The following is a 26,984-nucleotide window of genomic DNA, read 5'->3' on the forward strand; positions in this document are numbered from 1 at the left end:
ATTCTGCTGGTACAGTCACTGGACACTTACATTACTTATCCTGTATTATACTCCAGAGCTGCGCTCACTATTCTGCTGGTGCAGTCACTGTGTACATACATTACATTACTTATCCTGTATTATACTCCAGAGCTGCGCTCACTATTCTGCTGGTACAGTCACTGTGTACATACATTACATTACTTATCCTGTATTATACTCCAGAGCTGCGCTCACTATTCTGCTGGTGCAGTCACTGGACACATACATTATATTACTTATCCTGTATTATACTCCAGAGCTGCGCTCACTATTCTGCTGGTGCAGTCAATGTGTACATACATTATATTACTTATCCTGTATTATACTCCAGAGCTGCACTCACTATTCTGCTGGTACAGTCACTGTGTACATACATTACATTACTTATCCTGTATTATACTCCAGAGCTGCGCTCACTATTCTGCTGGTGCAGTCACTGTGTACATACATTACATTACTTATCCTGTATTATACTCCAGAGCTGCGCTCACTATTCTGCTGGTGCAGTCACTGTGTACATACATTACATTACTTATCCTGTATTATACTCCAGAGCTGCGCTCACTATTCTGCTGATGCAGTCACTGTGTACATAATTACATTACTTATCCTGTATTATACTCCAGAGCTGCGCTCACTATTCTGCTGGTCCAGTCTCTGTGTACATACATTACATTACTTATCCTGTATTATACTCCAGAGCTGCGCTCACTATTCTGCTGGTGCAGTCACTGTGTACATACATTACATTACTTCTCCTGTATTATACTCCAGAGCTGCGCTCACTATTCTGCTGGTGCAGTCACTGTGTACATACATTACATTACTTCTCCTGTATTATACTCCAGAGCTGCGCTCACTATTCTGCTGGTACAGTCACTGTGTACATACATTATATTACTTATCCTGTATTATACTCCAGAGCTGCGCTCACTATTCTGCTGGTGCAGTCACTGTGCACATACATTACATTACTTCTCCTGTATTATACTCCAGAGCTGCGCTCACTATTCTGCTGGTACAGTCACTGTGTACATACATTACATTACTTATCCTGTATTATACTCCAGAGCTGCGCTCACTATTCTGCTGGTGCAGTCACTGTGCACATACATTACATTACTTATCCTGTATTATACTCCAGAGCTGCGCTCACTATTCTGCTGGTCCAGTCTCTGTGTACATACATTACATTACTTATCCTGTATTATACTCCAGAGCTGCGCTCACTATTCTGCTGGTGCAGTCACTGTGTACATACATTACATTACTTGTCCTGTATTATACTCCAGAGCTGCGCTCACTATTCTGCTGGTGCAGTCACTGTGTACATACATTACATTACTTCTCCTGTATTATACTCCAGAGCTGCGCTCACTATTCTGCTGGTGCAGTCACTGTGTACATACATTACTTATCCTGTATTATACTCCAGAGCTGCGCTCACTATTCTGCTGGTACAGTCACTGTGTACATACATTACATTACTTATCCTGTATTATACTCCAGAGCTGCGCTCACTATTCTGCTGGTGCAGTCACTGTGTACATACATTACTTATCCTGTATTATACTCCAGAGCTGCGCTCACTATTCTGCTGGTGCAGTCAATGTGTACATACATTATATTACTTATCCCCTATTATTATAGATCTGACTCCTGAGTAGTGGTCCCTTTTCTTTTTCCACTAGCCATATTCTGGGCTCTCTAGTTTGCACTGTTGTCTGAGATTATAGGCCATGGACAATATCTACAAGGACCTTGCATGTTCTCCCAATATTTGTATGGGTTGATGTGAGGACTTCTCTATAGAAACATATCCTACTTGTATATATGGTAATAGATTGTTTGTAACCTAACCCCTCCCCCACCATACACAAGCATTATACCAGTACACTAATTCTTAAAATATTCCTAGCGAGTAATCTCAAAACTTTATCAGTCGGTATCACAACCCTGCTATAGACGGGGACGCAGAGCGGGTAGGTGGGCGTGCGGCTAACAGTTTGCATATTAGATGTGCATTTTCTATAGATGGGAAAACCCGCAACGTTCTGGTTTCTGGCAGCATAACAATAATAATAGTAAAAAAAACTCAATCAGCTCAATTTGCTGTCCGAGAGTTTTTGTGATAGTAAAGGTCACACAGGAACATGTGTGGGTCAGACAGCGCAACGCATCATGTAATCCAGGAGTCAGCTTATGTGCCATATGTATGTATGGTGCGGGGAATGAATGTCTCATATGTGTGGGCTCTGCGGTGTCATCATCATCATCGCTCCGACCGATTTCTGTCTTTCCTATTACTCTATGGAAGGAATCACAGAGGCTGCCAGGGGTAGTGTACCTAGTGATTGTCAGCTCACGTGGGCCGGCCCTATTCTTAGTGAGTCTGCAGTTAGCTGAGTTAGGTTTCCTTTTCTTGTGGTTGATCAAAGCGATCAGATTATTATCAGAGATACAAGAGTTTGTATCTAAAATGTATATACTGTATATATTTGTTGCCTGTGCCAAATGTTTGTCTCATGGTGAAGCTCAGCACTTTTAGGGTATGTTCACATGGCGGAAAGCTCAGTTTCTGGTTCACGTTGCATTTGGTAATCCGTTTGGGGAGTCCGCATGGAGACACCCATCCCCCCCCCTCCCCCCCCCGAATGCACTGGCAAGTAGTGCGCAGTGAAAGCACACAGACTCCATAGACTATAATGGGGTCCGTGTGCTTGCCGTGAGATCTTCGCCTGCACGAGTCATGCAGTCAAGAAAGTAGATTGTGAAGTGCTTTTCTGTCGGCATGTTCCGTGCAGAGATCTCGCGGCAAACACACGGACCCCATTATAGTCTATGGGTCCGTGTGCTTTCACTGCTCACCAGTGCATTTGGTAGTCCGTTTAGGGGGGTCCCAATGCGGACTCCCCCGAACGGATTACCAAACGCAGATGTGATCCAACCCTAAGAAAGCAGCCACATTTTTACATTATAATTTTTCGTCCTCCTACCATTCCATACAATATTTTAGCATCAGTGGCGCAACTAGGAATGGCGGGGCCCCGAGGCGAACTTTTGACATGCCCCCCCCCCTCCCGACACCGAAGACCTCGACTGACCCCCTGCTACGCATTCCTGCGCGCTATATTATGTCCCTTAGTGGCCCCTGCACACGGTATTATCCCCCATAGTGGCCCGTGCACACAGTATTGTACCCCATAGTGGCCCCTGCACACAGTATTATCCCCATAGTGGTCCCTGCACACAGTATTACACCCTTTAGCGACCCCTGCACACAGTATTTTGTCACTTAGTGGCGCCTGCACACAGTATTATGCCCCTTAGTGGCCCCTGCACACAGTATTATGTCCCTTAGTGGCCCCTGCACACAGTATTATGTCCCATAGTGGCCCCTGCACACAGTATTATATCCCATAGTGGCCCCTGCACACAGTATTATGTCCCATAGTGGCCCCTGCACACAGTATTATGCTCCATAGTGGCCCCTGCACACAGTATTATGTCCCATAGTGGCCCCTGCACACAGTATTATGTCCCTTAGTGACCCCTGCACACAGTATTATGCCCCATAGTGGCCCCTGCACACAGTATTATGTCCCATAGTGGCCCCTGCACACAGTATTATGTCCCATAGTGGCCCCTGCACACAGTATTATCCCCCATAGTGGCCCCTGCATACAGTATTATCCCCCATAGTGGCCCCTGCACACAGTATTATACCCCATAGTGGCCCCTGCACACAGTATTATGCCCCATAGTGGCCCCTGCACACAGTATTATGTCCCATAGTGGCCCCTGCACACAGTATTATCCCCCATAGTGGCCCCTGCATACAGTATTATCCCCCATAGTGGCCCCTGCACACAGTATTATACCCCATAGTGGCCCCTGCACACAGTATTATGCTCCATTGTGGACACCCATAAGCAATTATTACACTCTGGGGTCTTTTCAGACCCCAGAGTATAATAATCGGAGACCCCGGGGGAGAAAAACATAAAAAAAACTCTGTTACTCATCCATCTCCCGGGTCCTACGCTGTTGGCCTCCGAAGTAGTCGATCTTCAATTACGTCAGACGTCACATGACCTGGGACGCAGGCCGGGGTCATGATACGTCAGATGACTAGGCCGAAGCCTGCCCAGATTGTGGAGAGGTAAGTAACAGTGTTTTTTATGTTTCTTACCTCTCCCGGTCCGAAAAGACCCCTGAGTATAATGATAGCAGCGGTAGCGGCTGTCACCGGGCCCCTAATGTCCCGGGCCCTGTGGCAGCTGCCTCTGCTGCTATGGCGGTAGTTACACCACTGTTTAGCATCTACAAGGGACCTGTTCATCCTGAGCTTCCTGGTTCAGCTCTACCTCACCGTCTCTATCATCATTGCAGTAGTGAAAAGGGAAATGTGCCGGAATATAATGTTGCATAAAATGACAGACGACTATGCCGGCAAATATCTAGATGACTACTCTTATGGGCACTGCCATTGGACGCCCGGGGCTCTCTGGGACTTGTAGTTCTACGTTGTTCCTTATAAGGGTTTTATCCCTTTAATGTTTGCGTTTTCTTCATTGCATTAGTAATTTGGGAGCGTGTTATGACCTATTACACAGATTGGCGCTGTTATTGCCAGGGAGATGACTCGGATCCGTCATCATTCGCCAGCTGAATTTTGCAGACTCTCCCACACTTGTACAGAGCACATCAACTTGTGCCGCACGTTTAAGGTCACCGGTGTTGTCAGAGCATTAAGCCATCGAGCCTCTTCTCACCTCTGGTTAAGCCTAAAATGCCCATAACATGTTTTCGTAGCTCTGAGAGCCGGGGCGGCTTGATGCGGCTAACACAGGTGATACTAATGCTGAGCGACACGCTGGACGCCAACGCTAAAAGCTTCAGCCTGTGTCAGGGTATTAGACGGCGAGTAGCAGACACGGCCTCTTCTCACATACACATCCCCCACACCCAAAATACAGGAGCCAACCGTATGGAATAGGTGCAGGGGCAACGTATATGGGAATCTGGATATTCAGGTCATCATCGAGCAAAAAGCTCAGCTCGTTTCTTATAATATCCTCCCATATTAAAGGGATCTCCTAGGATTAGGATGGCGATGACCTGTGCTTAGGATATCAGATCCCCAGCACCCCCACCGATCAGCTGTTTGGACCAGCACTGCACTACTTACTGAGCACAGCGCCACACATTGTGTAGTGGCCGTGCTTGGTATTGCAGCTCAGCTGACTTCAATATGACAAAGGATAAATCATCAATATTTTCATTTTGGAAACCCCTTAAGGCTGGGGCCCCACAGCAAACAATCACAGCGGTTTACAGTCAGGGCAAAGTGGATGAACGCAGATGTGAATGTGGCCTAAGGCATGCTGGGAGTTGTAGTTTTGCAACAAGTGGAGAGCCTGTGACAGCTGGAGGGGTTGTGACTGTCAGGGCATGCTGGGAGTTGTAGTTTTATAACAGTTAGAGGGTCTGTGACTGTCAGGGCATGCTGGGAGTTGTAGTTTTATAACAGTTAGAGGGTCTGTGACTGTCAGGGCATGCTGGGAGTTGTATTTTGACCACAGTTAGAGGGTCTGTGACTGTCAGGGCATGCTGGGAGTTGTAGTTTGACCACAGTTAGAGGGTCTGTGACTGTCAGGGCATGCTGGGAGTTGTAGTTTGACCACAGTTAGAGGGTCTGTCTTTGTCAGGGCATGCAGGGAGTTGTAGTTTTATAACAGTTAGAGGGTCTGTGACTGTCAGGGCATGCTGGGAGTTGTAGTTTTATAACAGAGGGTCTGTGACTGTCAGGGCATGCTGGGAGTTGTAGTTTGACCACAGTTAGAGGGTCTGTGACTGTCAGGGCATGCTGGGAGTTGTAGTTTGACCACAGTTAGAGGGTCTGTCTTTGTCAGGGCATGCTGGGAGTTGTAGTTTTATAACAGTTAGAGGGTCTGTGACTGTCAGGGCATGCTGGGAGTTGTAGTCTGACCACAGTTAGAGGGTCTGTGAGTGTCAGGGCATGCTGGGAGTTGTAGTCTGACCACAGTTAGAGGGTCTGTGAGTGTCAGGGCATGCTGGGAGTTGTAGTCTGACCACAGTTAGAGGGTCTGTGAGTGTAAGGGCATGCTGGGAGTTGTAGTCTGACCACAGTTAGAGGGTCTGTGAGTGTCAGGGCATGCTGGGAGTTGTAGTTTGACCACAGTTAGAGGGTCTGTCTTTGTCAGGGCATGCTGGGAGTTGTAGTTTTATAACAGTTAGAGGGTCTGTGACTGTCAGGGCATGCTGGGAGTTGTAGTCTGACCACAGTTAGAGGGTCTGTGAGTGTCAGGGCATGCTGGGAGTTGTAGTCTGACCACAGTTAGAGGGTCTGTGACTGTCAGGGCATGCTGGGAGTTGTAGTCTGACCACAGTTAGAGGGTCTGTGAGTGTCAGGGCATGCTGGGAGTTGTAGTCTGACCACAGTTAGAGGGTCTGTGACTGTCAGGGCATGCTGGGAGTTGTAGTCTGACCACAGTTAGAGGGTCTGTGACTGTCAGGGCATGCTGGGAGTTGTAGTCTGACCACAGTTAGAGGGTCTGTGACTGTCAGGGCATGCTGGGAGTTGTAGTCTGACCACAGTTAGAGGGTCTGTGACTGTCAGGGCATGCTGGGAGTTGTAGTCTGACCACAGTTAGAGGGTCTGTGAGTGTCAGGGCATGCTGGGAGTTGTAGTTTTCCAGATGCTGCAGCCGCAGGATCCAGTTTTGCAAACTCGAGTAAAGTATCAGATTCTCCACAGTGCTGTCACATCTGCTGGGACTTGTAGTCCTCACACTCCACTGCACACAGCCACGACCCGGCACTGCCCACCAACTCCAGAGAGCCTGTGACGTCACTCCGCTCATACTGTACGTCACCCCAAGAGAATTTCCCCGGCCGCTCCATCCTACAGACTCCGGGACTCCACCTCTTCCACTACGTCACCGAGACGTCACGACAAGGCGGAGCTAGGAAAGCTCAGGCAGCGTGGTAGAGCGGGGGGCGTGTCTAGTGACGTGAACGCATGCGCAGGAAGCGGTCAGTATGATTTCCCTTGTCCCAGGGTCGGGGTTCAAGCTCGTGTGCTGTGTCACGTGGGGTCAGGGCCGGGGAGGCAGCCAGCATGTGCGGGCCCTGCAGAGGGGAGAGCGGGCTGCTGGGACTTGTGGTTCTACCTGCCAGTGTTTATGCAGCATGCTGGGGCTTGTAGTCCCTTGTGTGCTGTATTACTACGCCGTGTCTAGTTATATACTGTATATCATTACATTAGGTCACTTACCAAGCCTGGTCTAACCTGCTGAGGATGCATGCTGGGGCTTGTAGTTCCCCTTCCTCTCTAAATATTATACATGCACTGCAATCTAGTATTCCAAAGCAAGAAGAGCATGCTGGGGGTTGTATTTCTACATGCTGTATTGCATCTATGTATAGTATTTCATTATATAATTTACAAGGCTGATCTACACCTTACTATTCACAGCTCAGGGTGCATACTGGGACTTGTATTCAAAGAGAGCTTGCTGGGGGTTGTAGTTCTTTCAGTTTCTCTGTATATCTAATGAGTACATAGTATATACATATACAATCCTTTCCCACCCCTGTGTGATGATGCATTGGGGGCCACAAGCTGCTATAATAACGTCACTATAGTTGAGTATATTACAGGGGTTGTCCAGTAGTGCACTACTCCTGGTCAGTCCTTAGGGTGCATTCATACGATGTAGCACAGCACTGACTCTTGCACGATAACTCGCATAACAATCAGTACTGCAAAACAGAATCCCATTGACTTCAACAGGTTCCGTTTAGCACGTGTAATACATTGAAACCAATGGGTTAAAAAGCCTCCCATTGATTTCAATGTGTTACGCGCGCTAAACGGAACCCATTGAAGTCAATGGGATTTGGTTTTGCAGCGCTGATTCTTACACGAGTTATCGTGCAAGAATCAGCGCCGCGTTACATCATGTGAATGCACCTTTAGATTAGCACAGCAATGGCTGACTGGTAGGTGTTGGTCTCCCAAACTCCTGTCAAGTCAGACCCCCAACATTCTGCTATTGACGCCCGTATTGGTACCCCATCCACCTGTGCGTACGTGCCCTCATGTACACTACAAGTGGGGACATTGCCCATAGCAACCAGGCTGATCACTAACGTCCTCATTAGAAGTGCTAGGGTGACGCTGACTGGTTATTATAGTAACAGTTGTACACCTTTTTTGTTTTGGCCCCACATATGCAGGAAAGGGGCTGATCCAGACTACAAAAACATGGCTGCTTTCTTTCTGAAACAGTGCCACATCTGTTCATGGGTTGTGTCTGGTACTGCGGCTCAACCCCGGAGCAAGAGTCTCCTATATGAATGTGATGACTGATGGTGCCTTGAGGCCCCTGTTCTTCATTGTACTGTAGTCGACATTATATGAAGAGTTGGGGTGCAGGTCGGACCACCAATCCACTCATCTCCTCCTCACCATGGAGAGCACCGCACCCCATTCTAGTGATTGTGGGCTCCCAATAATCAGATATTTATCACCATCCCATGGGATAATATTGTATTACTTGTATGACAGGAGATCGCACAGCAGCTGGGATCATGAGCGTCCTTCTGATCGAGGCGTTTTATGGCGGCTCCCACAAGCAACTCATGGACCTGCTGAAAGGAGAACTTGAAGGCTGCGTCCTCTACAGTCTCCCGGCTAAGAAGTGGCACTGGAGGGCCCGAACCGCCGCCCTTCACTTCATGCAGGCCGTGCCGCCCAGTGACTCCTACAGGTAACAGAAATGGGTGAGCACAATGACGTGAAGGCCGCCACCACGCCTAGGTAGATAGGTCATCAATATGCGACTTGGGGGGTCCTGCACCCCGACACCTCACAGATGAGCTGCCCAGGCAACCTCTAGGATTGGGAGAGGGTGTAGGCTCTCCTAAGTAATAGGTACGACACAGACGCCCCATCCACTGTACAGCCGCGGCTCTGGGGAATTGAAGCAATATTCCTCGCCCACCTTTCCCATTCGCTGCTGGATACCGGATAGGTCATCAGTAGAGATGAGCAAGTACTATTCAAAACTACCATTTCGAATAGCACGCTCCCATAGCAATGAATGGACGCGGCCAAACTGCAAGGGGTTAAGCAGCCGGCGCCGGCTGCGTTCATTCATTGCTATGGGAGCGAGGCCGTTTCGAATAGTACTCGCTCATCTCTAGTCATCAGTATAAAAACGCCATTTGGAACTGAAAAACCGCTTTAAGAGGCGAAAGGTCCTTTGCACTACAGGGGCTGGTGTAGGTGTTTGGTATAACTCTTGCCGGTTTTCTGGGGTGAGTTTTAGTAAATTTGTTGGGTGAAACATCCCTGCCCTCTTGATTTCCTCCCACTTTCTTAAAAATTGTCAAGCAAGATGCAGAAATATGAAAGTGGTGCATCATTGGTGCAAAAATAGGTTGTTTTTTTTTACATACATGTAATACGTAGTCAATTCTCCCACTGTGTTATGCCTAGTACAGGGCCTGAACGTGACTAAGGGACCTTCTTTAAGTCATGCACCACCCCTCAGGCCCTGTAATGGATTATTGTTTTTAGGAGCTTTTTTTAATCTAGAAATGCTGATACTGCGGCGCTTGTGTCCGGCACAAAACTGCACAAGAGCAGATCCAAAAAGGATGGGTGCTGTCTAATTCACTATACTGCTGGGTATAGACTTCTTACATAGAACATGTGATGATTTTATATTGTGTATCCCGCCTATAACATAACACGGTGCTGTAATGTAACTTGCGTGGTGGCCCCTTTAAGATGCATGTCCTTGTTCACATGGAATTTTATTATTTTTAATCAAAATTAAGAGCACATCCTAAAGAGAGGAAAAAGGAACTGTCTGGACCTGGGTTGTGTGTAAAGAGCAGCCTGATCTGCAAAACGTACACCAAAACCCAACATGGTTTTTGTCCAGGTCGCGGTCACATGTCAATGGCGCTGCAGATCTCAGGCACTGGATTTGGCTGTACCTCTAAATCGTCTCTATCTATTGCGCCGCCAAGACAGGTATCAGTGCAAAGAACGATCGCATTCACCGTCAGCAAGTAGAGGACTTGATAGTGGTCAGGACTGCAGTGCAAAAAGTTGCAGATATTCCCTTTAATATACTGTATGTGTGATATATGTCAGAAGATGTCGGGTCCTGTTTGTTCTCTGTTTTTGCCCCTGGTGGCTATAACGGCATGAAATCAATTAGTACAGCTATGTATATAATGCGTACATGCCGTGTGAGGTGCCGCGGACAGGCTCGGTGCTTTTGGTTGTGAAATGCATTTTTGACATGTATCTATAAATGTTCTGGCGTGTCCTTTAATCTTTATCCCAGCCGTGTCCTCCAGCGAATCACAAGGTTATCTCCATCCTGAAGGTCGGCATCACAAGACATCCTGTGCTGCATGTAATAAGCTGATGAGACGTTCCTCGCAGACACACACCCCATTAGTTAAACCTCCATTACATTGACCTCATGTCGTGTCATTGCAGTTCATTGGATTACCTATATTGTAAGCGATCCCGTGATACGACGGCGTGTTATCTGATTTTATGGGAAACTTGTCGTTTGTTTGCTTTTGGTCTGTCTTATATCCTCTACATCAGGGTCAGCAACCTTTAGCACTCCAGCTATTGTAAAACTACAACTCCCAGCATGCTCCATTCACTTCTATAGGAGTGCCAAGAACAGCAGAGCAAGTAGGCATGCTGGGAGTTGTAGTACTAATGGTTGCGTATCCCCTGAACCTGTTATGTAGATCTTACTTGTGGAATGTCGTAATGTTTATGTGTTTGTTACACTTCATTTCCTCGTAAAAATGGCGTAAAAACTGCCCTCACATCCGAGAACCTTGGCGTCCTGCAACGGCACATAGCACATTATGGGGGAAACACGGTACAACAAAGGCTTCAGTGATGTTGTCAATGCAGCCATTTTGTTCATTTCTTGTGTATTCCTATTGATAATCTAGAAGAATGTCCTTAGAACCGTGAAGAGCGACCCGAGGAATTCTATTCATGTCATCCACAATCGCCCTACAGTTCAGGAGGACAAATGGGGCCGTCCGTGGATTGCCGATATCTGACCTATGAAGATCAAGATTATACTAGATAGTCGCCCAGTAATTTAAAGGGAAGGAGTTTTTTAAGAATTTTTGATGGGCAACACGGTGGCTCAATGGTTAGCACTGTAGCCTTGCAGCGCTGAAGTCCTGGGTTTGAATCCCGCCAGAAACAACATCTGCAAGGAGTTTGTATGTTCTCCCCGTGTTTGCTTGGATTTCCTCCCATTCTACAAAGACATACTGATAGGAAAAAAAAAAAAGTACATTGTGATCCCTATATGGGACTAAAAATTGATGATGGTTTTAAAAGTTTCCATGCTGCAATTTTCACTCTGACTAATAAGCATAATAAATTAGACTCCTCATACAGAGCATGTCTAAAATAGTTTCCCATAGGCTTCAAAGACTCGGTTCCAGACTATTAGTGTTTATGACCATGACCGTGTTTGCACTATATGGATTGCAGTCATGGTAAATGACCATAGTTGCACTTTAATGCCCAGTGCAGTACAATTGCAGAAATGATGGTTGTTGTAGTTCTTGTTAGTAGGTGTGTTTTGCACACGTAGCTAATCCAGGGCCTCAGTTTCTCCTTCCATGTCCTGATATGTCTCTTTCTCCAGCCGTCTGTCCTCGATGACCTCGCTCCAGACAGGAAGCTTACATTGAGTTCAAGGGAGTTCACTTTGATTGATGCTTGGGGCCTTCCAGAACAGGTGTGATCAGCCGACTCGCACATATCGCCTTACAGCGGTGCAGGTACGCGGCTCCGTCACATGAGTGGCTAATGTGTCCTTTCAGCACCACATGCTGAACATCTTCTACACGTATATCATTTGCCTGCGTTATTTGACCTGCAGACTAAACCTGACGGAGTCAATGTCTTCATGTAGATAATTGCCTCATTTCCACCCCCATCATTTAACTTTCAAAATTGGAGGCGATCGCCAGTTCTGTCACTTATTGGGGACAGACAGATTGATGTCGCAACCAGTTACATGTCATCCATGTCATGTCAGGGATATGGGAGGGGTAAATAGGGCGTTTGCACTGCGGCCTCCACCTTCTTGGCTCTCATCTTTCTACACCATGTGCTGTCTTGGGCCTGGCCATAGCTCAGGCTGTGAGGCCTTGTATAAAATCTAGCCAGCATGGCTGATGCTAAAATGGAGTGGCTGGAAGTGGTTTGGTGTGATGTGGATCCAGTAGATGGCGCTGCCTTGGCTTTGGGCCACCCATCATGGCTGACACAACTTCTGCCTCTGCATTTCTTGTTGCAGCATGGTCCAAGTCACAGTAAGTCAATATGCCTCTCCTAAATGCAACCCTAACCTGTCTGGATTTACCCTGGACCCAGAGGGTACTGCCTAATACCAACAGTCTCAGGAGTAAACACCAACAATTACGTCCACACCTCGCCTAGGAAAACCTACTTCTAACCCTTGCTGTGCATCTACCCACCCAGCACCCTGCCCTTATAACTGCATGGCACATATGAGTGATGTCAGCATACTATGATGACATCACCTGTCCCACCCTTGAGCCCACAAGACTGCATGACTGAAACAGCCTCCACTGCAGCATTTCTTGTTACATCAAGGTCCAAATGAGAGTAAGATCAGCAACATACTGATACCCCGGACAGTCAGATATTTGATGGGACTGTGGCATTCGTGTGAATGGTTCCGAGCCGTGATCAGGCCTTGTGACCGTTGAACGTGACCTGTGATGTGGTAGCAGTTCTCAAGGAGCACCACTGCTGCTTCAATCAAGTGTCAGACCCCCAAGGATCTTCAATGGATGACCTATTAATGGACATCTATTAAGAGAGGCTATTCTTCTCCTACCTTTAGATGTCTTCTCCGTGCTGCTGGTCGGTAGAAATCCCGGTTTTCATCAGTATGCACTGGAGGCGGTTCCTAGCGCTCAAACAGCACTGGGGGCGTCCCCAATGCTGCGAGAGAACTCTCCAGCGCCGCCTCCATCTTCAGGAACGGGTCTTCATGCATCTACTTCTGGAGCTGGGTTCAAACTTCTAGGCCTCGGGCAGAGCCAACTGCGTATGTCCACAGGCCACAAGAAAATGGCTGCTTACTTACTGTGTTCTCTCGCAGCATTGGGGATGCCTCCAGTGCTGCAAGAGAACTCATTTGCATACCGATGAAAACCAGGATTTCTACTGAACGGCGGTGCAGAGAAGACATCTAAAGGTAGGAGAAGAAAAGCCTTTCTTAAGGCTATTCCTACGTGTGATTGACAAAAAATTTGATTTTAATGGTAGAATCCCTTTAATAATATTGAAGTTCCTGGAAATAAGTTCAGGGCTCGCCTTCAGCAGTCCCAGGTGCATGAGCATTATATTATTATATAGACCAAATATGTATATATTTTTCTTTGTATATATATAAAATCTCACATGCATACAGAATTACCTGCAGTAATGATACAAGACATTGTTGCTTTGATACTGATCTAAGATGAGTTTCCAGTGTAAATCACAACATCCTAATTTTTGCAAACCCTTTTATTTGCAACCCCAGTGCCCCCCTTTCCTCCCAGGAGCAGCGTCTGTGCATCCAGCGGCACTGGCAGGCTATACATGGCAGCTTAGCTTCAAGTTTATGCTCCTAATAGCTCTGATAGCTTATCTCGTCCAAATAAAAATAGTGTGTAACATTGTATACTGCCCCCCAGGTGACTTCATATGGATAAAAGATATTATATGTAACAAACCCCGGCCCTTAAAATAACCCCCAGGGGAAGTGTTCTACCGCATTTACTCCCTGAAGTCTGAAAAGTTTATTATAAAGACAAACTACAAGCGTGTTACAAGGCAGCAGAGAAGGAAGGGGGGCAGAGGTAGGGAGCAGGGAAGGCGCTGCTTAAATGGCTGAGGAAAGGAAAAAGTCATTCATCGGCCTGACGTTGGCGTCCGTCATGTACCGAATCCGGTGGTCGCAATGAAGGACTAAAATCTTTACACCCTGTACGTCAAGGCCACGACTCTTATTCATCTCCAGCAGTGATCATTGAGAAACAACACAAAATGCAACACTAAGAGACCGTTCACACAGCAGAAAATGATGACGAATTTCTCTTAGTTTCCCAGCCACTGGCACTGCGTTATTTCGCGATTTTCTGACGCCGATTGGGCCCAGATGAATAGGCCTCATCAGCGAGTCTTGAGTTGCAGCAAGATGGAGCAGGACGCTTATTTTTTCTGCATCCTGCTGCGATATCTGCCACTCACTGAAAGCAATGGGAGACGGAGTAGGGTATATTAAACCAACGAAAATGGAAGAGAAGGCCCCTCTAGGTTTCCATGGCAGAAACTCAAGGTAGAGCCTAGTCAGCAGAGTGGTTGGTGCTGCAACTTCTGCAGCTAAATCGGTTGCGATTCCATTGCAAGATCGAGCAAAGCTCCTATTTTTCCGAAATGTACTGCTATATACCATACAGAGCCTGTATATATCTCCATGTCCTGCCGTATCTCATCTTGTATCCAGACTACAGGTGTAACATCTGTGGTAAATGTACTGCTATATACTATACAGAGCCTGTATATCCCTCCATGTCCTGCCGTATCTCATCTTGTATCCAGACTACAGGTGTAACATCTGTGGTAAATGTACTGCTATATACCATACAGAGCCTGTATATCCCTCCATGTCCTGCCGTATCTCATCTTGTATCCAGACTACAGGTGTAACATCTGTGGTAAATGTACTGCTATATACCATACAGAGCCTGTATATACCTCCATGTCCTGCCGTATCCCATCTTGTATCCAGACTACAGGTGTAACATCTGTGGTAAATGTACTGCTATATACCATACAGAGCCTGTATATACCTCCATGTCCTGCTGTATCTCATCCTGTATCCAGATTACAGGTGTAACATCTGTGGTAAATGTACTGCTATATACCATACAGAGCCTGTATATACCGCCATGTCCTGCCGTATCTCATCTTGTATCCAGACTACAGGTGTAACATCTGTGGTAAATGTACTGCTATATACCATACACAACCTGTATATACCTCCATGTCCTGCCGTATCTCATCTTGTATCCAGACTACAGGTGTAACATCTGTGGTAAATGTACTGCTATATACCATACAGAGCCTGTATATACCTCCATGTCCTGCCGTATCCCATCTTGTATCCAGACTACAGGTGTAATATCTGTGGTAAATGTACTGCTATATACCATACAGAGCCTGTATATACCTCCATGTCCTGCCGTATCTCATCTTGTATCCAGACTACAGGTATAACATCTGTGGTAAATGTACTGCTATATACCATACAGAGCCTGTATATACCTCCATGTCCTGCCGTATCTCATCTTGTATCCAGACTACAGGTGTAACATCTGTGGTAAATGTACTGCTATATACCATACAGAGCCTGTATATACCTCCATGTCCTGCTGTATCTCATCCTGTATCCAGATTACAGGTGTAACATCTGTGGTAAATGTACTGCTATATACCATACAGAGCCTGTATATCCCTCCATGTCCTGCCGTATCTCATCTTGTATCCAGACTACAGGTGTAACATCTGTGGTAAATGTACTGCTATATACCATACAGAGCCTGTATATCCCTCCATGTCCTGCCGTATCTCATCTTGTATCCAGACTACAGGTGTAACATCTGTGGTAAATGTACTGCTATATACCATACAGAGCCTGTATATACCTCCATGTCCTGCTGTATCTCATCTTGTATCCAGACTACAGGTGTAACATCTGTGGTAAATGTACTGCTATATACCATACACAACCTGTATATACCTCCATGTCCTGCCGTATCTCATCTTGTATCCAGACTACAGGTGTAACATCTGTGGTAAATGTACTGCTATATACCATACAGAGCCTGTATATACCTCCATGTCCTGCCGTATCCCATCTTGTATCCAGACTACAGGTGTAATATCTGTGGTAAATGTACTGCTATATACCATACAGAGCCTGTATATACCTCCATGTCCTGCCGTATCTCATCTTGTATCCAGACTACAGGTATAACATCTGTGGTAAATGTACTGCTATATACCATACAGAGCCTGTATATACCTCCATGTCCTGCCGTATCTCATCTTGTATCCAGACTACAGGTGTAACATCTGTGGTAAATGTACTGCTATATACCATACAGAGCCTGTATATACCTCCATGTCCTGCTGTATCTCATCCTGTATCCAGATTACAGGTGTAACATCTGTGGTAAATGTACTGCTATATACTATACAGAGCCTGTATATCCCTCCATGTCCTGCCGTATCTCATCTTGTATCCAGACTACAGGTGTAACATCTGTGGTAAATGTACTGCTATATACCATACAGAGCCTGTATATACCTCCATGTCCTGCTGTATCTCATTGTGTATCCAGACTACAGGTATAACATCTGTGGTAAATGTACTGCTATATACCATACACAGCCTGTATATACCTCCATGTCCTGCCGTATCTCATCTTGTATCCAGACTACAGGTGTAACATCTGTGGTAAATGTACTGCTATATACCATACAGAGCCTGTATATACCTCCATGTCCTGCCGTATCCCATCTTGTATCCAGACTACAGGTGTAACATCTGTGGTAAATGTACTGCTATATACCATACAGAGCCTGTATATACCTCCATGTCCTGCCGTATCTCATCTTGTATCCAGACTACAGGTGTAACATCTGTGGTAAATGTACTGCTATATACCATACAGAACCTGTATATACCTCCATGTCCTGCCGTATCTCATCTTGTATCCAGACTACAGGTGTAACATCTGTGGTAAATGTACTGCTATATACCATACAGAGCCTGTATATACCTCCATGTCCTGCCGTATCTCATCTTGTATCCAGACTACAGGTGTAATATCTGTGGTAAATGTACTGCTATGTACCATACAGATCCTGTATATACCTCCATGTCCTGCCGTATCTCATCTTGTATCCAGGTTGTAGGCAGAACAACAAGGTCTTGTACTATTTCCCCAAAAAACGTTCTCCTTTCACTCTAATATTGTAATCGCATCTATATAGCTGGTCTGTATCTATATATACACACATACACTGTATATAGCCATAGATTTCCCATGTTCCTTTGCAGCCATGTGACTATAAAGTAGAAGAATCTCCGCTACCTCATCGCCGTCCCCGGGTTATTCCGCATGAACTCTTGGTATGCTCTACTTTTAGAAAATAGTTTACATAACAGCTGAATTCGGGCTTGTCCTCTTACAGTAAATGAAGACTATTTAAAGCATGGCATATCTGGGCGTGTGATGGGCTCGTGTGCCATGTGCTGGCTATCTGGCTGATAGATGCTTGCCGCTTCTCATATAATGACTGTTTTCGGGTCCATCCAGCGCACATTGCGAGCACCCAGGAAACACTGAGTCATTGCTGGAAGGCGCAACCTGCCGCACACTGTGCAGACGTGTCCTGAGGGCACCCAAAAATCACATGTGCTGATATGACTTCACCCCTCAAGTACTCGGCTTATTCTTACTTCTTCTTTGATTCTTAAAGGGAAATACCTGCGCACACTTGGACGATTTCTGCATAGTAAAATGGCCATGAGAATTTGCACTAGCAAACCCTGGGCCTGGGGATGGATCTGCAGCATCTTATTTAATCTGCTTGGTGTATGGTTGTAACTAAAGAGGGTTAGGAGGCCCTGGACCATGATGGGGCCCCAATGGTCTCTCTGCTACATAAAAGACCGCTATGCTAGTGGCCCCATTATAGACTTTACATTGGGGCCCCTGGAGCTTCAGGTTATACCCGTCTCGTGCTCTTACCATGTGCAGACATACATGTCCCTTTTCCCAAGACGGCTCCACCACCCACCTTCGATAGTCAGATACAGGCTTGGCCAGCAGACCGCTTCTGCATGCTAAGTTCAACCGAGCATGCATGTGCTTGTAAGCTGGTGATGGATTATCTCCCATCAGAATAAAAGGTCAGACATGTTGAAACCCATCAGACCTTTCTTCTGCCAACATCTCATGTGTACGGTAACACCATAAACATGAGATGGATGGCAGGCTCTCTGCATTTGCTGCTTTAACCTGTGGTTTTCTACCTTTGACGTTCAGTGTCATTTCGGCAAGGAACACAACAACCGGAGGTTGGAGTCATTTTTGGATAAAGTGTTTAGGTTTTTCTCAAGCAAGGAGGTGGAAAAGATTGGGGGGTTTAAAAAGGGTCAATGTAAGGAAAGTGGGTGTTGAGTCTTGTGAGGGCCCAAAAGGATACAAGGACTCCTACTCGTCTATCTCTGTACAGTCCGACTCCAACCCCACACTCCTGATAAGAAGCCTGCACAGGGTATAACACCGTGTATATGGTTTGTTTCGGGGTCTTTTTATCAATATTCTTTCGCCAATCACCCCCTACTCAACCCCATGATATGTATGTACTATGATCATAGACAACACTGCTTATTAAAAGTCCAGTCTGGCCCCCTTACGGAGACCCCCTAGGGATATAGCAGATACCCTCTTTGGTACATACACATAGGTTAAGAACCCAGACGATCATGTCGCAAAATACGTCTATGGCACATGCCTTAAATGCCTGATGATAGACGTGGCCCCACCTGTCTCCAGAATCCCTAGGATCCCTATTCTGGGGCTGCAAATTGAAAGATCCCCACACGGCTCCATTTGCTATTTGTTTCTTTCTATAGGAGTTATGAGAACAACGAAGCACACCAGGAAGTAAATACTGCATTTACATTTACACCGCCCTTCTTCTGGTCCGTCCTATTGTATGATGGACCAGGAAAACAGTGCAATGAAAGTCACAAACCGATCCCGAGGGACCACATAGACCAATCGCCAGGTGTCCTGTTTTTTTTTTTTTTTTTTTTTTTTTTTTTTAACTGAAATCACTGGACAAAAAAAGTCAGGCTTGCAGCAATATTTTGGCTGGCGATTTCTGATGGGTCTGTGCCAGATGTGAACGTAGCCAATATGGTCATTGTCTAAATAAATGGTTTTTATAAGGCAACACGGTGGCTCAGTGGTTAGCACTGCAGCCTTGCAGCGCTGGAGTCCTGAGTTCAAATCCTTGCAAGGAGTTTGTACGTTCTCCCTGTGTTTGCAGGTGGTTTTTTCCCACACTACAAAGACATATGGATAGGGAACGTAGATTGTGAACCCTATATGGGACAGTGACTGACAATGTCTGTAAAGCGCTGCAGAATATAATGGCGCTATACAAGTAAGCATCAAATAAATAAAAAAAAATGAAGAAAAGTAATGTTAGAACTGTATATAAACCCCTTGTAATACCTAAAAATGGCTCTTCCTCAGGGGCCTCAGCATAGTCTTGTTCGAATGAAGTCTGTATCTCCATGCCATCCAAGATGATGATATCAGGTGATACTTTTCTTTTAGAATTTTTTTTTTCTTACCAGGGAATCGGATTATTTCTTTCGATTTTCCTATCTCAGATCACAGCAGTTTGATCAGTTTGATGGAGACTCGAATGAAAGGACTTTTTTTTTCCCCAGTGTCACGCCGCGATGTGACTGATACGGGAGCCATCTGTCTGGCTGAAATTAGCATGAAATTAATGGAATTAGTTGTAGGTTAGCTTAAAGGGCAGAGGTGGGATTGGCCGGGTAAAGTATCCCGTTATCTGTCCTGTCCACAGATCATTAAGAATTATCTTTATATAACCTGGACCGTTTGTGATTCTCTTATCAAAATATGGAATTTACCCAAAAATCAACAAAAACAAAATTTAAAAAATTGGACAGATGATGGAAAATAATTGTATTCATTATCAAAATAATCATTGTAATCCGGCCCTGAAGGTATTAATTACGTATCAGGGTTTATGACACAAGCTCGGATAATTTTAGTTGCAGCTTAATGGTGGTGTCGATAGCAAGCCAACGTGAAAATTGAAGGTAAGGAGGCATATGGGCTTCAAGTCCCAGAGAGCAAAGGGTCCAAAGATGGAGGGGTAGGATTCTGTTAATGAATCACATAGTTCACTCAAGGTGTGATGCTGTTAGTGTTGTGGTAGAAGGAGAGGTATTGAACTCTGACGAAAAAGGTGCAAAGATCAAAGTGTCAGGAAGAGGTGACGAGGTGAAAATGACACACTACTGGTGAGTTGTTACAACACAGAATGATGTGCATATCACTTTGTGTTCCTTCTCGCTAATGGAGGGCTAATTCCAGGGAATGAATAAAAGAAAAATAAAAAAAACACCAAAAGGTATACACAAGCATGAGTGAGGTTACACTGCAAGCAGCGGGGTGGATGCCAGACATTCATGTAGAAGGCAATAGACCTATGGTCAAAGTGTAGAGCAATGTATAAATCTGTGATAATGAATGATATAGTATAAAAAGACAGGTATATACTCGAGCTGAGGCAATCCCGAACCTGTGATATGTGTCCAAGTGACATAAGCTAACCAAAGGTTATGGGACTCCCTGGATCCACCCTTTATAGGTAATCTGTTACCAGAACCAGCATATCACCCCAGCCCTGCAGATAGATAGGTTAGTGTCACCAGAACCAGCATATCACCCCAGCCCTGCAGATAGATAGGTTACTGTCACCAGAACCAGCATATCACCCCAGCCCTGCAGATAGATAGGTTACTGTCACCAGAACCAGCATATCACCCCAGCCCTTCAGATAGATAGGTTAATGTCACCAGAACCAGCATATCACCCCAGCCCTGCAGATAGATAGGTTACTGTCACCAGAACCAGCATATCACCCCAGCCCTGCAGATAGATAGGTTACTGTCACCAGAACCAGCATATCACCCCAGCCCTGCAGATAGATAGGTTACTGTCACCAGAACCAGCATATCACCCCAGCCCTGCAGATAGATAGGTTACTGTCACCAGTACCAGCATATCACCCCAGCCCTGCAGATAGATAGGTTAGTGTCACCAGAACCCAATATATCACCCCAGCCCTGCAGATAGATAGGTTACTGTCACCAGAACCAGCATATCACCCCAGCCCTGCAGATAGATAGGTTACTGTCACCAGAACCAGCATATCACCCCAGCCCTGCAGATATATAGGTTACTGTCACCAGAACCAGCATATCACCCCAGCCCTGCAGATAGATAGGTTACTGTCACCAGAACCAGCATATCACCCCAGCCCTGCAGATAGATAGGTTAGTGTCACCAGAACCAGCATATCACCCCAGCCCTGCAGATAGATAGGTTACTGTCACCAGAACCAGCATATCACCCCAGCCCTGCAGATAGATAGGTTACTGTCACCAGAACCAGCATATCACCCCAGCCCTGCAGATAGATAGGTTACTGTCACCAGAACCAGCATATCACCCCAGCCCTTCAGATAGATAGGTTACTGTCACCAGAACCAGCATATCACCCCAGCCCTGCAGATAGATAGGTTACTGTCACCAGAACCAGCATATCACCCCAGCCCTTCAGATAGATAGGTTACTGTCACCAGAACCAGCATATCACCCCAGCCCTGCAGATAGATAGGTTAGTGTCACCAGAACCCAATATATCACCCCAGCCCTTCAGATAGATAGGTTACTGTCACCAGAACCAGCATATCACCCCAGCCCTTCAGATAGATAGGTTACTGTCACCAGAACCAGCATATCACCCCAGCCCTGCAGATAGATAGGTTACTGTCACCAGAACCAGCATATCACCTCAGTCCTGCAGATAGATAGGTTACTGTCACCAGAACCAGCATATCACCCCAGCCCTCCAGATAGATAGGTTACTGTCACCAGAACCAGCATATCACCCCAGCCCTGCAGATAGATAGGTTAGTGTCACCAGAACCCAATATATCACCCCAGCCCTGCAGATAGATAGGTTACTGTCACCAGAACCAGCATATCACCCCAGCCCTGCAGATAGATAGGTTAGTGTCACCAGAACCAGCATATCACCCCAGCCCTGCAGATAGATAGGTTACTGTCACCAGAACCAGCATATCACCTCAGCCCTGCAGATAGATTTTTTAGTTTATTGATTTTAAGTGGAATTTCTGCTCTTTAATGGGTTTTCTGGTTTAGACTAATTCCTTGGATGACAAGGTGATCCGCTGAGATCGGTGGAGATCCAGCCAGCAAGTGTTTAATTTCCCCGCAGTGCCACCACTGGTGAAATAAAGCATTTGGACTTGTTGACTCCTACACAAGGAAAGACACTGTGTAGCAGGTCTAATTTGGCAAGTTCTTTAGATATGGATTTTCTGAACCAGACAGCCCCGTTAACCAAGATGAAAGGGCAAAAGGCAACAAATTACTTTTTAATCATGTTTCTCTTGATATGGTTGGGAAAATAAAAGCAAACTCACTGGTTGCTATTAGAAAACCTTTTTGTTTTGTTTTTTTCCAACAAAGTTTTCAAAAATGTCATCTGATGTGGTCTGGAATTGATTGCTTTGGGATTAATCACAATCAGTAGTGGCTTAGATCTGTCACGGGAGGACTGGGAGGGACCACAAAAAATAGGATTAATTGATGGGGCACAATGCGGGACTGGGAGGTGGGTGGTAATCACTCGAGAGATGTAACCACAGGCCACTTTGGTGCGCCTTAATTACAAGAAAGGAATGCACATAATTGACCTTGAAATTGAGAAAATATTTTAGAATCTGATGAAGGAGACACAATTATAGCTAGGTAGAGATGGCATCGATGTCGGAGATAGTGATGAGTAATTGGCGTGTCTGATTCTTTCATGAAAGAAAGGGAAGACAAAGCTGATCCTGCGTCTGAAGACACTTTGCAGACTGGCATGTCTTGTGTACGGTCAGAAATGTTTATTGATCTTCTAAATAGTAAGGCTAATGGCCACCAGGTCTGCTCTAATGCCATAGTATGGAATGGGTCCAGTTATGGGTTTGTAGGGTTCCCTTCTTTGGACAGTCCCTACTTGTACATTCACAATAACCTGATTACAAATTGTCTTCTGGTTGGGTCCTTCATGTTATCTCTGGAGAAACCAGACAAACAGTGTGTTTTTTCTCTGCAATGCCCCCACAGGGGAACTTAAGTATTGCACAATGTCCTTTCAAATCAAGGGGTGGTCTATGTAATTTAGGACAGGGTCAGTCCTTCAGAGAAAGAGAGACACCTCATTTTTTTAAAAAAATTGTTCCTTACGCTAGTCAAGAGATGAGAATCTTAAATAGAGGACACACCCAATGTAAAAGGGGCTCATGTGAAGCAGCAGGAAAAATGAGCAAGTGTTAAGGGTATGTTGACATGGCGGAAAATAAATTTGAAAGAAACTTGTGTCTCAAATTCCCCTTGACTTTTCTTCTCTCTGATAAGCCCTGGATCAGTGGTGGTGAACCTTTTAGAGACCGAGTGCCCAAACTACAACCCAAAACCCCCTAATTTATCACAAAGTGCCAACAGGACAATTTAACCTTAATAATGTGCGGATCCACAATTGCACACAATTACAGACCTGCAAAATATGGTCATACAAGCTTTATAGAGCTTTCTGCTCCACAGTGGCCCCCACACAGTATAATCTGCTCCACAGTGGCCCCCACACGGTATAATCTGCTGCACAGTGGCCCCCACACAGTATAATCTGCTCCACAGTGGCCCCCACACAGTATAATCTGCTGCACAGTGGCCCCCACACAGTATAATCTGCTGCACAGTGGTCCCCACACAGTATAATCAGCTCCACAGTGGCCCACACACAGTATAATCAGCTCCACAGTGGCTCCTACACAGTATAATCAGCTCCACAGTGGCTCCTACACAGTATAATCAGCTCCACAGTGGCTCCTACACAGTATAATCAGCTCCACAGTTGCCCCCACACAGTATAATCTGCTCCACAGTCATCCCCACACACTATAATCTGCTCCACTGTGACCCCCACACAGTACAATCTGCTCCACAGTGGCCCCCACACAGTATAATCTGCTCCACAGTCATCCCCACACACTATAATCTGCTCCACTGTGACCCCCACACAGTACAATCTGCTCCACAGTGGCCCCCACACAGTATAATCTGCTCCACAGTCATCCCCACACACTATAATCTGCTCCACTGTGACCCCCACACAGTACAGTCTGCTCCACAGTCGCCCCCACACACTATAATCTGCTGCACAGTGGTACCCACACAGTACAATTTGCTCCACGGATGGGTGCCCAAAGTGAGGGCTCTGAGTGCCATCTCTGGCACCCGTGCCATAGGTTCGCCATCACTGCTCTAGATGAATAGCTAAACAATAGAGTGGCTCGCATTGTGGGTTTCGACTATCAGCTGGAGAACCTGCAGCATTATCGAGCATGACACATATTGTAACACAATGGGAAACAGATTCAGATTGCAACTTGATATGGATTTTGAGGTGGAATCCTCCCTAAAAATCAACATCAAATCCTGTCGTGTGCATATCCCCTACGGAGTGACCAAACTATAATGACTGCGTCAGAGCATCTCCAAAATGGCGGATCTTATGGTTTGTTGCCCGTATACAGTGCTTAATTCCTACGAAAAATTGTCCAAGGAAGGACAACCAGTGAACCAAAGACAAGGTCATGGATCTCCAGGCCTCACTGATGCACCTTGGAATTGTGGTCTGATCCCTGAGAAGATCTCCCATAGCCAAGTTGTTAAAATATTTAATCCTGCGTATGAACAGGACAAGGCTGGTATTAATGTTACGGCTGATCGGTGTATATATGAGAAATAAGAAGACTTTCCAAGCTTCTTAATAAAAGCTACATTGCTCCTTTAACTTTCCCTTAATAAGATAATAAAGCTTACTAAGTATATTTCAGATAAATGGGCCTGTAGATGTTAACGCGAGGCCATGCTCCTGCAGAAGGGGCCGTGGGCTACGTTGGCCCGGTGGCTCTTTGCAGTCGAGGCCGTATCTCGTTCCTGTGACAGAATAGCTGTAAGTATCTTCTCTGTACGAGCCATCATCCACACTGACATCTCTATATTATCAGCCCAAGGAGCAGAATTATTCTAAACTCTGCATATGCAGAAACGTCTTAGTAATCAATTCTACCAGAATATGAGAGATGTCCGCGCGAGATACAGACACGTTCTCCTGCTGAATATATCATCCAAGATATAGTGTAAGTCCACCAGTGAGTGATACAGCAGTAGTTGGCCTTTGTGTACAATATGTCACTTTTATATGTTTGCATTTATGTCTTCTTTTATCTAGAACAGCAAAAATCACCCCTGTATGGATACAAATAAACCTGCAAGTGCACTGGGGGCGGGGCCTGATTTGCCAACAGACTGTTGCAGTTGCCCTGACTCTACTGTGGAATTATTGCACAATGCAACCCCCCCTTCTGCTGCATCGTGTCTGTAGGTATATCAGGCTTTGTCCCCAGTGAATTTGCAGTCATAACAAGATGATTAACTCTGCATTACTTCTTCGATTCCTGCTCCTATTAAAGTCCTCTATATGGCACTGTTATTGGTTTGTGATATATGAAGGACTCCCTTTAAGAACCGTTTTAAAGGGGTTGTGCTACTGTAAAAACTTATTCCCTATACTGATATAATCGCTGTCCGGCCAACAATTCTCTAGCATGGGGCTGCCATGACCACAGTTAAACAAGTACACTTCATTCACAGGGAGGGTTCAGGGGTCTTTCATTCCCTTATTTCCTGATCCAGTGGTCGGACACAATTTGACACTTATCCGTTATCTTGTGATATGGAAGTGGTAAGCGAAAAGACCCTTGTTGAGTCAAAGACCTTATTTGAAACAAAAATGGCGATATCTCTGCAACGAAGACACTGTTTGATTCTATTGACCCTAACCTCTCTATCTGCAGGGCTGGGGTGATATGCTGGGTCTGGTGACAGTAACCTATCTATCTGCAGGGCTGGGGTGATATGCTGGTTCTGGTGACACTATCCTATCTATCTGCAGGGCTGGGGTGATATGCTGGTTCTGGTGACAGTAACCTATCTCTCTGCAGGGCTGGGGTGATATGCTGGTTCTGGTGACAGTAACCTATCTATCTGCAGGGATGGGGTGATATGTTGGTTCTGGTGACACTAACCTATCTATCTGCAGGGCTGGGGTGATATGCTGGTTCTGGTGACAGTAACCTATCTATCTGCAGGGCTGGGGTGATATTTTGGTTCTGGTGACACTAACCTATCTATCTGCAGGGCTGGAGTGATATGCTGGTTCTGGTGACAGTAACCTATCTATCTGCAGGGCTGGGGTGATATTTTGGTTCTGGTGACACTAACCTATCTATCTGCAGGGCGGGGTGATAGGCTGGTAATTTTCCAGCGGATCAGTGTTTGGGTAGTGCACGATATGTTACTATTCTCTTCCTCCAGCTTCTTAGAGGAACCTTCCTCCTGAATATGTATTGCGCCGTCCTCATGTAAAGCAGATATATTTGTTACATCGATTCACACTTTGAATCATCAGAATTTCCTTTATGTAAACCGACAAGAAAAGAAAACGTTTCCGTCCTGACTGCTGTGATAAAGAGCCTGAAAAGCGTCTTGTTCTCCGGCGCGCTCGGCGTATTCGGCACTTGTAACACAGAGGAGCCTATTTGTTCACAAGTGACAAAAAGCAGGTGGCACATTCAGGAGATATTAGAGCTATCAATTCTGGAACCGTTTCTGTCTGTTCCTTTGAGGAATGCCTGTTTTCTAGAAAGTTGCATGGAATAATAGTATTAAATTGAATTGTAATGCAGGTGGTTTGAATTACGTGACTGCGCTGCGCTGAGCGCCGGCTGTATGGCCAGAGGTGTCTGGAGCGCTCTCCGAAATCTGGAGATACTATGGGATTAGTGGTTTAGT

At 45.8% G+C, this 26,984-nt stretch overlaps 1 protein-coding gene across 1 annotated transcript in view; it reads left to right on the plus strand.

Moving 5' to 3' along the window:
• Positions 1-8,596: 8,596 nt before the first annotated feature.
• Positions 8,597-26,984, plus strand: part of QTMAN (queuosine-tRNA mannosyltransferase) — a 145,975-nt gene continuing 127,587 nt past the window's right edge. The window contains exon 1 of the mRNA XM_075284532.1: positions 8,597-8,819. Coding sequence (XP_075140633.1) covers positions 8,611-8,819 — 209 coding nt within the window. The 5' untranslated portion in view covers positions 8,597-8,610. The remainder of the gene's footprint in view (positions 8,820-26,984) is intronic.

Source organism: Leptodactylus fuscus, chromosome 8 (genome assembly GCF_031893055.1).
Source record: "Leptodactylus fuscus isolate aLepFus1 chromosome 8, aLepFus1.hap2, whole genome shotgun sequence".
Classification (NCBI taxonomy): Eukaryota; Metazoa; Chordata; class Amphibia; order Anura; family Leptodactylidae; genus Leptodactylus; species Leptodactylus fuscus.